General features: G+C 47.3%; 2 protein-coding genes across 3 annotated transcripts in view; one reads left to right on the top strand and one right to left on the bottom strand.

Moving 5' to 3' along the window:
- Positions 1–3,157, top strand: part of tmem266 (transmembrane protein 266) — a 32,298-nt gene extending 29,141 nt beyond the window's left edge. For both annotated transcript variants that reach the window (XM_060061949.1, XM_060061948.1), the window contains exons 9-11: positions 1–113; positions 1,324–1,386; positions 1,481–3,157. The exon at positions 1–113 is cut by the window's left edge and continues 83 nt beyond it. In XM_060061949.1, the coding sequence (XP_059917932.1) occupies positions 1–113; positions 1,324–1,386; positions 1,481–2,133 (829 nt within the window). In that variant the 3' untranslated portion in view covers positions 2,134–3,157. The remainder of the gene's footprint in view (positions 114–1,323; positions 1,387–1,480) is intronic.
- Positions 3,155–11,122, bottom strand: etfa (electron transfer flavoprotein subunit alpha). The gene is made up of 12 exons (XM_060062004.1): positions 10,964–11,122; positions 9,910–10,059; positions 8,915–8,996; positions 8,738–8,820; positions 8,257–8,356; positions 8,044–8,154; positions 7,851–7,952; positions 7,431–7,499; positions 7,174–7,256; positions 5,619–5,684; positions 5,334–5,414; positions 3,155–3,501 (listed from the first exon to the last, which is right to left on the bottom strand). The coding sequence occupies exons 1-12, from the start codon at positions 10,994–10,996 to the stop codon at positions 3,466–3,468; spliced, it is 996 nt and encodes a 331-aa protein (XP_059917987.1). The 5' UTR covers positions 10,997–11,122; the 3' UTR covers positions 3,155–3,465.
- Positions 11,123–11,641: the final 519 nt, after the last annotated feature.

The following is an 11,641-nucleotide window of genomic DNA, read 5'->3' as shown; positions in this document are numbered from 1 at the left end:
CCACGTGTGGAACAAACCCAACAGCACCTTCCAGGAGGTGGACGGCCTGCAGGCCCCGGGGCCCTCAGAGCCCCGCCGGCAGGCCCACCCCCGGGGGCCCAGCGGAGCCGCAGGTAACGCAGGGAACACCCAAGAGCCCCACGTACTCCCTCAAGGTCCCCACAATGTCAGGATTTCAGGAGGTGTGTGTGTGTAAACACGTCATAAATCATCAGTCAAACAAAGAATGACTGGAATATTGTGCGATCTTTCAGCATAAACCAGACAAACAAAATGAAGGAGGATGATAAAAGAAGGGCGACTGGGACGTGTAGCTCTGCAGGAGAGATGATAACTGAACATATAAGTAATCCACCACCTGTGAACGAGAGCGAACGCATCAAACCCCTGGGTACAGAGGCGACGGCTCCATACACACCAGTTCTTATCCGACGGTGCATCTCTACCGTCATCCGTCTTATCGGCCGTAGATCGGCCAACCGTGCCGCTTTATTAATGGTGGACATCACCGCACGCCAGCGCCCTGACGCCGCTCGAGCTCCCCTCAAAACCCCCGTCTGTGAATTTCAATAAAACCCTTCCAGCGGAACGAGGTGATGGACTGAGCCGCTCTCGCTCCGCGGCGGAGCCCCATAACTCACAGCACTACCGGCCACACAGCAGCTGGCATTTCTGACCATGCCTGGGCTGGAAAACACTGCAGCTATGTCCTTTATCAAAACTATAAATCACAGCGCTGCTGGTATGTACGTGTGTGTGTGTGTGTGTGTGTGTGTGTGTGTGTGTGTGTGTGTGTGTGTGTGTGTGTGTGTGTGTGTGTGTGTGTGTGTGTGTGTGTGTGTGTGTGTGTGTGTGTGTGTGTGTGTGTGAGTGTGCGCGCAGACTGCGCTTTAAGCAGGCCACGTTCCTCAGTAAACCCCCGTGTTGTTAATCACCGGGAGATGTTGTCCGTTACGACCGGGGAAGACGCTAGGCCTCCTCTCAGGACGTTGGTTCAGGATGAATATTTCAGAGCGGCGGAGCACTAAATGAAAAGAAGTCCGTCTGGTATTCTTCCTGAGGGGTCTTTGAAGGGCCAGCACTTAGACACACACTTGGACTGACTGAGGATCAGCCATAAAAACAGAACCCCTTCTCTGACCGCCAAAGAGGTTCAGGTGCGCTGGTGGGCTTTACGCTGTCCAAACACCCCCCACCTCCTCAATCATTCAACACAAAGCCTGTGGTATTAATCACCGGCTGAATGCCGAATACACAACGGTGTTTCTGTGCCTGAGACGGAGAACCAACTGATGTTTTTGTACCGTTCATTGTTGTCTTTAGACCACATCGTTCAGGACGACATGAACAACTACATCAGCCAGTACTACAGCGAGCCCAGCAGCGGTAAGAGCCATGGAGGTCCCCCTTCTCAGACACATTCTCCCCCTCATCCCCCCCCGCCTCTCTCTAACGCCCCCTGCTGTTCTGCCCCCCCCAGACATGGGGATCCCCGACCCGGCGCGGGTCATCACCACGGCCGCCATCGACGTGCACCTGCCCAACAACCCCAGCCAGATGCCCTCGTCCCTGGTGAGCGCCGACGGCCTGCCCTCCGCCTGCCACCTGCAGCGCACCAGCAGCTGCGTGAGCGACGCGTCCGCCGCCACCTTCTCCAGCTTCAGCGGGCGCCACCACAGCCTGAGCAGCCACACGCTGGGCGGCTCCGTCACCGACTGCAGCTCCACGGTGCGCGAGGCCTCCACCTCCACCGACGACTACAGCGGCCAGCGCTGCTACCCGCCGCCCTACAGCAGCCCCCTGGCGCTGGGCCCCGACCCCGCGCCGCCCAGGGGCCCCGCCAACGTGGCCACGGTGCAGGAGCTGCTGTCCTCGCTGTCGGACACCTCCAGCATGGCGCCCAAGGGCCTGGACCCCGTCAACCTGAAGCCGCCCAGCCCCGCGGGCTCGGGCCTGACCAGCCCGGAGCTGGAGCACCGGCTGAACCTGTACAACAAGAGGAACCAGGAGCTGCGGCCCGCCTTCTGCACCAAGCCCCTCATCCACCTGCAGAGCAGCGAGCCGCTGCTGGAGGAGAAGTACCGCATGATGGAGCAGGGCGACGGCCCCATCGGCCGGCTGGCCGAGGCGTAGGTCAGGGCACGGAGGGGGGAGGAGCTAGGGGGACCCGACTCACTCATGGGACATTGAAGAATCGTTACTGGACTAACCCCGTTACTGTTGCAGAGGGGGTGTTGATCCGAATAGGGTGTCATTCTTCCTGCTGTTATGAAGGACCTTCTCCATTCGGTGGTTGAGACTCACTGGACGTCCTCGTCCGAACAGCACAACAGCAGGGCACAGCCCAACAAACCCGGTTTGATTAAAGTTAAGAGTACAGGGATTTACACGCGACTGTTGTGAACTTGTTACTCAAAGAAACCAGCAATTGGGTTTTCATCCCTAAACGGTGTGGACGTCGGACTGGGCCAGAGACGTTCCCCAGTGCATCCTTTCAGGGACCGGAGACATGGACTCATGAGATCATGTCCGCTCGCTCTATAACTGGTCAGCCCTCGCTAAAGACGCGTCCTCTTCGATGCTAGCGCTGCAGGGTAGATTTGACTACCTTGAGCTAAGATTTAAACATCTTTTCTTACGTCTTTCTATATTACAACGCTAACCTTTGTAACTCGAACATATTGGTTTAAAAAAGACAAATATGACAGAAAAATAATTAGAATACAGATTGAAGTGATTGAGATAAGGATCCAGTTAGGTGGCGTGAAGACTGAGAGCCCAGATGAGACAGAAGATAATCTTTGCTTGTTTGTTTCATATCAACTGAAAAGCCTAATTTGTTCTTAAGCGGTACCTACCCTAACAAACTCATCTCATGATCGTTCTCCCATTCCTGCGGTCCGACTCGTTTTAAACTGTAAATACCTCCAGCCGACCGTCTCCACCACAGCGTCATCATACATGCCATGGCTTGATAGAAGAGTGTTAAACTGTCACGCAGAGGGCAACATATTATAGCATGAACTTTTGAGATTTGCTTTTAGATATTGCGAACCTAATCCTGTTTATTGTAAAAGACCACAGGCATTTTGTATCATTATCATGGAGAGGAACCACTGCGGCCGGATACTGAATTAAATGAAAACATGGCAAGTCAGTTGCACTTTGTCAGTTTAATACAATATAATATTAGTTCGTTTCAGACGTACAGAACCTCTACATCAGCACACAGGAAATGGCACTGTGGTATCATCTGATGGGAGAAGAATCAGCTCTCCCATCAGTTGCCGTTAGAAAATTTAAATTATAAAAACAACTTTCTGCTGGCATCGCAGCGAGCTGAGCTTCATCGGATCCATGTGTTGGGCGGCGCGTCAGGCTCAGGCGGGAAACAACGACCCCTGGTGGCCACAGTGTGAACCGTCTTTTGTGTTGAAGAGAACGGTAAGAGTTTGGTGTTCCACTTCACTTGCGGAGCGCAGCAGTCATCTCAGGGACGGCCTGATAAGAAAAACAGAATGGATATTACGTTTAAGAACCTGAATATTATTAAGAAAGCTAGAAATTGTGATCTCCAGCTGTTGTCTTATGCACCAATCAATCAGCATTGTTTTCAAAACGAAAATAAAAATCTAAGCAGAAGAAAATGTACTGGTCATTCAGGGTGTCCACCATGCAAAAGTGTACTTTAGTAAACAATCAATGCAACAATATTGTAATCCAAAATAGTTTTGTTCTGTAATTAAATATCTTATCATTTATGACACGTTTTGAAGATGGATATTTAATGAATTATTCCAAAACAAAACCTCTGCCGTTACAACCCCCCCCCCCCCCCCGTAGGACAACTTTTACAATGAAGACCGTCTGCCAGGAACATTCAAATATCAAAACTGAAGGTGCACCCGCTACTCCCTCTCCGAATTATAGCGATCTAAAGTTGGGCAGCAGCACTCAGATCCATCATTTGGTCTATAAAACATAGGAATAACAAACGGTCCCTGCCAAAACAAAATAAAAAACACCAACACCGCAACACAGAACCATCTGAGAAGTCGTCTTTGGAAACTGTTTGGAAAGGGGCAGGCACTTAAAAATAATAACTTGGCAGGTGATTGGAAGAACCATCTGTCCATCACTGGCCGTGGCCATCAATCTCACTTAGATCCTCATAGGACGCTGATTGGATAACTTGAAGCCGGACAAGATGGATTCTCGCAGGATTGTTATTTCACAAATCAAGCTGCCTTGCATGGGAAGCCCTAAACACAGGGCTATGTTAAGGGCCGGAGTTACTAACTTTAGTTAGTAGCCTAACTAAAACTCAATTAAACCGGATACGTTTAAAAGTACAGTACATCCCGCTAGCTCTACAATATTTAAAAGCAAGTTAAAAAAAATGGTTGTAACTAACAGACTGAATATATACAGGTTAAACCAATCGAGATATGTACTCAAATAAACTCTAACCAAGCCAACTATTTTAGATTTTGCAGGCATCCCCCATCTCAGCCGTATTCATGACAATTGGACCCCGATTTAAACCGATTTAAATGACAAGCAAACTGAAAAAAACCATATCATCCGCCACCAGTCAGACCCCAGTATCCATTTCCAGCGGCAGGAAAAGGAGAGAGCCCATCCATTTTAAAGCGGTTACCCGAGGAGTGCTCACCTGTAAGGTGATCGCGTGGCTGCTCACAGCTCCACCGCCGCTAGCTATTATTACCAATAACTGAGTTTAGCCGGACACCTGGGTCCATCGTGCACTATTGAGGGGCTAAATAAAACATGACCAGGGGCCGGAACACACCGATACATACACACGCTGGTCTGAGGCCTCTCTCAACGACCCCCTCCCCGTCTCAGACATCCCATTGGTCCACCTAGAGCCCCCCCCCCCCTACCAGAGGGCAGCTAGGCAGCAGGATCGATGGTAAGTGGCGGCTGCTGCATGTGACCCTGGAAAGTTTCTACTCTGCACCTTGCTATGGGTTATTTCTCCAGGAGGGAGGCCAGACAGACGATGGATTGATTTTTGCTCCGTTGTATCGACGCGCGTCGGCCACAACTCACCCTCTCATTAATTCAGGAAGTTAATAATTCAGCGGCTGCACATTTGCATTAGAGAGGGCAATAATGCGGCCGTGCAAAATTTAGCAGGGAAATTGTTTTATGAGTACGCGCACTCGGCCCCCGTGTGTGGGTCCGATCACTCGGGTGATTAAACAGAGTGCCAGGAAACATGTTAAGTGTTAACAGCTGAGAGCAGCGTGTAAAGCCTTTACAGACAGGCTCCCTGCAGAGAGGAGAGGAGGTGGGAGCGAACTCACCTTGAAGAGGTCCGCCACCAGGCCGAAGTCGCTCACCAGGAAGATGGGGGCTTCTGGGTCCTTGTTGATGGCAACAATAGTCTGAAAATAAATATATAGAATAATGTCAATGAATAGAACCGACCAGAAAACGATAAATACTATTTTAAACCCTAAAAACCAACAAAACTAAATGACGAGGAAGATGCATCCCAAGCCGTCAGTCTGAGGAGATCCTTAAGCATCAGAGCTTGAACCTCCAACACTGTCCAACAACAACAACAACCACCACAACAACAACCCCACCTTGCTGTCCTTCATCCCGGCCAGATGTTGGATGGCGCCTGAGATTCCCACAGCGATGTAGAGTTCCTGGGAATGGTCAATTAAAACAGAATAAAACAGAGTAAAAGTAGCCCGCTTGAGCCCAACAGGTGAAGGCTGAGTTCAGTAACAGTCGCCCCGCCTGATGGTACAAACAACGCCCGTTGATGAGGAGCCGTTGTGGGGCCCCTCTCTCCATCTCTTCTAGTCCCTCAGGGACGGCTCTCTGCTTAATGCACCGCCATATCAATATTTCAGAGGGCCTCAAAAAGAACACGCCATCCATTTGTCAGCACAAAACGACCAGGGCTGTAATACTGAGTGCTCCATGGCTGAACACAGACTGAATTTGATTGGCAGAGGCCAATTGAACTGTAACAAAAACACCAGGTTGGCAAGAGGAGGGCCGGCCTCTGCATGCAGATTGGTTGTGTCTCTGAAGTATTATCTTGGCATTAGGATTGAGGAACCGGTCCTTTTTCTGAGTGGACTGCCGTCAGGGCGTGGAGGTGGGCCCGTGAAAAAGAGTCCCCAAGCAGCTTTGTCTACACTGAGGAGTAGTGACCAACCATCTCAAAAGAATATGTCAAGTGAAACAGAGGCCTGTCTGATTTGACGTTGCCCCTCTCTGTGATAATAAATGGCACCGGAATATGAGATAAATATCAGATCAGAAAAACCTTTAACTAAAAAGGAATGGCTTCGCACTCCAAAAAAACGAAATTGAATTGAGCACATTAGGGCAGGACACAAGAAGCTCGTCAAAACATTTGAGTACAATGTGATTTAGACAGGCGGGCTGAGTCTGGGAGTGCAGACACCAGTGCAGCAGACCTTAATGGATCAGCTAAATCACTTAGGGCGCGTAATGCGCCATCCACTGCGCTTTATTGGCGCTAATGTGTGGGTAATCGCAGCTGTGGTATCAGAGAGGAATCAGATAATGGAGAGATAACCTTTTTAGAAACACCGGGAAATCCGTCCCGACCGGAGCACACGTCGGAAACAACCCAGAGTGGAAAGACAGCGTTTTAGAACCAAAGTAACCGAAAGATGGTGGATTTTGTTTGCACGTTTTATGAAATTCGCATCTAATTCTCAAGGATCAGTTACAGATTGTGCATTGAGGTAACAGATGTCCACATATTTATATTTAAACTCCAAAACGTTCTGCCATTATCGCTTAAAAATGTGTTAATTTCTTTCCCTCTCATTATTCCAGTTGCGTTTGTGTCTGATGAGATCAAAACTAAACCCTGTGACTAATAGTGGTCAAAGACGAAGAAAGGCAGAGGCTGGGAGGGTCTGATGTACAAAGACTGTCTATCCTCCACCAAATGATTATGCATGTTGAAACCATCTATGCTTTACCGTACTTCAAAAATGTCAAAATTGAGCCGGCCAATGATTTTCCCAGAAGATCAATTAGTACCACTGTGCTGTGGCTCAACCACGACAGATCACAGGTTAATGGGAGGCCACTGGGAGACCGGAGACGAAGGGTTACAGGGTTCATAATGTGGAAAGTAACACTTACTGGTGCTACGATCTTGCCGGTCTGTCCCACCTGCATGTCATTTGGAACATACCCAGCATCCACTGCTGCTCTGGACGCCCCCACTGGAAACACAATACACAATATCACTATACATACATACACTACAATACACAATCCAATACATACTCCTACCACACAATATCACAGTATATCCAAACACACAATTTGAGCTCCAACCACACAATACGAGCCCCCAACCACACGGTACAGGAACAAACACATCCTGTGTATCTAACCTGCAGCGTTCATGGTCTCAGCGAGGTCGTAGAGCAGCTGGAAGTTCTCCCCACTCTTCAAGCCCCTCCCTGGAAACAAACAAAGGTCTCAGGTCTGATGGAACAAACCACTGTTTGGTTTAGATTACACACAAAAGCAGAGAGAAATGTAACGAAAGGTAAACACACACAAACAAACCGGCTGAAGGGGTTGACAAATAAAAAAATAAATCTAAAAAAATAAATCTAATTGTTACTAAGTCCGTTTTTAAAATTGGTTGACACTATTTATATGCAATGATTTAATAATAAATAAATCATTGCAATATTCAACAACGATATTGCATGTTTTACACACACACGAAAGCAGGGTGAATTGTGGGAGTGTTCCTACCTCCTGACACCCCCACCTTAGCACACACACACACACACAGCTCCTACCTCCCGACACCACCACCTTAGCGCCGGCCAGCTCCGGGCGGTCGCTCTTGCTCAGGTTCTGCTCCAGCCACTCAGAGACCCCGACGGCGGAGGAGGAGGCCACTGCACTCCAAACATCCAGAGGCAAACGACCAATCAAAACGTGGGATTCATTCAAGTTCAACGTTTATAACGCGTCATGTTTGCTTCCTACCGTCTTCTGACGTAGCGCTGCCTCCCTCCGACGCTGCGGGTTCGAACGCCGTCCCTCGGACGGTGAACACCTTCACGGACTCGTTGCACTTCACCGTGCTGAGGGCGTTACCTGGAGCAAACATCCCCACCCGTCAACACCACGGTCCAACAAACAGTGACCTACATGGAGAAGTTCACCAGACTACATGGACCGGACCCCGGCGGCCCTCACCCGCATAGATGGTTCTGACGAAGGTGTCTGGGGACTGGATCTCGATGATATCCGAGATGGGGGCCACGTCGAGCTTGGCTGCCACTCTGGGGAGCAGGTTCTACCAGACGGAGGGGAGAGAAGACACCAGATCGGATCAGCGGCATAATATAACAGCTATAGAAACGACAGATTCCTCATTATTAATGGTGGCAGTATTATTTCAAAGAAAGAAGTTGATGCATTAAAAGTATACAACAAATGTGAGTCAGATCTAGGACCCCCGTTCTTCAAAGGTTTATTAATTTCAGTCTTTATAAATAGTAATTGCTTACATTTTTTTAAGAAGAAGAATTTCATACTTCATCATAATTAGTGCCTTATAAAACATAATAAACTAGTTCCTGATGTACATAAACATTTACTTAATTAACCCAACTTTAGATTCAGTGAACATTTGAATAGAATAATCCAACAGCAGGTCCTAAATCTCCCGCCTCACCTTTCCAAAGGCGGACGCTCCGGCACAGATGTGGGTGAACTTGAACTGCTGCTGGGTGGCCAGAATGATGGGAGTCAACTCCTCTGCGGACACAAAGACAACAGTCAACCACTGAAAGACGTTCCCTTTAGCACGTGTACTCTGACGGCAGGTGAGCCGGTGGGAAGCAGCACGTACCGGGCAGCGCCCCTTTGAAGGCGTCATGCTGGGCCACCAGCACTTTATTCACTCCCAGCACCTTGCTGAGCTCTGCCACCACCTGAGTGGGACAACATATGATGTAGGTATTATGACACGGCAGCCCTTGCAGTTACAACCCTAAACATTGGTTTGGTTCCTCTTGGACGAGGCAGGAGAGTGGAGCGGATAGGGGGTTTGACTACCAGTGGAAAGGTACTGGGTCTGATTCCTGGTTTCCACTCCCAACCTAGAGGATACCCTGCTCTTTAAAGACAAGTAGTTGAATTCACGGCAAGTGGCTTTGGATATAAACTGGTTCTATATAACTTTATAGTAAATAGTCCGGCTTTCTCGAGAAATGCTCATCGAAGAAACTAAAAACCGCGAAGTCGATCGGATAAACGGTTGACGAGAAATGGACATATATGCAAACATAACATCCATTAGAGTTCGATACACAGCCATTGATGACCATCGGTAATTGAGAAGGGCTTATTGGATTAGTAGAAAACAACATGAAGGTGGTGAATGACAATCGGAGAGAGCAAATATCACTTGAGTCCCACGTCTGGGAACGTTAGGATTCCACGTGGGACACCGCAATGGCAGAATAATGATCAGCGACCATTTGCAAACATTAGGATGCACTTAAACAACTCTCTTTACAGCCTGCAGCCAGCATTTTCGACACTCTCGCTCCATAGTAATCTCTAAACACTTGGGGATGGCCATTATCCACAGTTGCAAATGCAGGATCTAAATACTTTGTTAAGAATATTCTGCTTTAGATTGTTTTATTTCGTGTTTATTTTTTCATTAAATTTTTGTTCAATAAAAAAAAAGGTCAATAAATATACATACAATTTTAAACTGTACAGAACACTTAATCAAAATGAACCATGACTAACCTGAACCGGTACACCTAACATTCATGAAGTCTGGTCGATAGCTTGGCAGGCATTGTGGGAATGGTGTCAAACGGTTGACCCTACCTTGGCGCAGTCGGTCCCAGCCACCAGACAGGACACTTCCCCGCCCAGCTTGTTGGCGGCCGTGATGGCGCTGAGCGTGATGGGAGTCAGCTTGTCATTGTTGTGCTCCGCGACCACCAAGGTGCTCTGGAACCTCTGGAGGAACCCAGCCTGTCGGAGGACATCTTGTTAGCATCACAGACGCAATAATGTGGTCATAAATAATAATACACAAGTTATGCGTTTAAGGATATAGTATGACCCAATACATTATATTATAGACCAATTAAAAACGATTGGATTAGTTAAAATACTGAATACCGGCTCGGCTCCTAATTTAAGAACCTAATAAATGCCTCATTCTTCAACAAAAATGCAAACAATGATTAGTGTTTTAATGTGGATTGAAAAAATAAGAATAGATTAGGTTTCTAAACATAACACACATATAAATAGTGACTTGACAGCCCAATAAAACAGAATTGAGACGTTGATAAAACCTCGGATAGGTCTGTCAGCCAGGCTTTGAGCAGGCTCAGCTCGGACAGGTTAGAACAGGACGACTCCAGTCTTATCTAAGCGAGGCTCCAGCTCCAGTTATATACGCTGGAGGTCATTCAAGTTACCCAATAAGGGCTATGATCTTCACAATGACACACGGGCGGTAAAAGACTTATGAAACATATATATAGCACCAATACTAGATTGGTTTTATGAAGACTGTTAACGCATGACGTGAAGTTGTGTAACCTCAAAAGATATATTCATAAGACCTTGAGTAGGCCAACACAAATCCTCGACTATTTAGACCATAACACAATATTACTCGTCACAGGAACATTTGATTTATACGCGCCGTAATACTAAAATAAACGGCTTGATTCATTGAGGGACATTGTGTGAATTGAAAGTGTTTAGCCGACTTGCAAACCTCCCATGTGTGTAGCTTGCTCGCAAGATGCTACATACAAATTTACAAGCAACGCAGCATTGATAAGATTTATTATTTAACAGCTTCGCTACGCTGTGACATTACTATATATATGATGCGAGTCGGTTACTGTCATACACTTACCAACTGTCTCGTCTTGTTGATAGCCCTGTGCATGGTGAACACAACACCTTCCCTGTTTATGAAAGAGGCAAGTTGTGCTACTAGCAGGCTAAAGGTTGTGGTGCTGAGCTCTCGCGAGATGTCCAGGGCCGTGTTTTTCTTAGGCACAGACCACGTGGTTGCCTGCATATCCGTCCAATGAGATTGAGTGCCCTGCTGTTACTGCTGCTGGGTGTCCCTCAACCAAATGATCAGGGCTAGAGTGGGCCAGCACCCTAACACCGCTTGTATATTTAAAATATGTATGTATATATATAAATGTGTGTGTGTTTAGTAAATGTTTTCATTTTTCTATTTAAGAAAAAGAAACAAAAAGATTACAGCATGTAGGCCTAGGCCTACTTATTCAAATTCTTACATAGATTACTTAAAAGTATGTTTATAGGACAACCCCAAATTAAATGTTTTTCAATCACAAATTCGACCAATATGTAATTGTGTATTAGCGTTAGTCAATATAGTGCTTTGAACCTATGTAGGCCTACTTTTCTGACAAGTCACCTAATCTTTCGTCAAGTGGCCTACAGTATAGCTCTGACCCGCTATGGGGCAGGGACCCAACCTCACCTCAAGGCCTAGAACAGGACTTTAGCTGTTGGGAATTGATCCGTGAATATTTAAAACCAACAGAATTATTTA

Source organism: Gadus macrocephalus, chromosome 9, assembly GCF_031168955.1.
Source record: "Gadus macrocephalus chromosome 9, ASM3116895v1".
Taxonomy (NCBI): Eukaryota; Metazoa; Chordata; class Actinopteri; order Gadiformes; family Gadidae; genus Gadus; species Gadus macrocephalus.
Note: the sequence above shows the minus strand (reverse complement) of the source record. Positions and strands in the feature narration are given on the sequence as shown.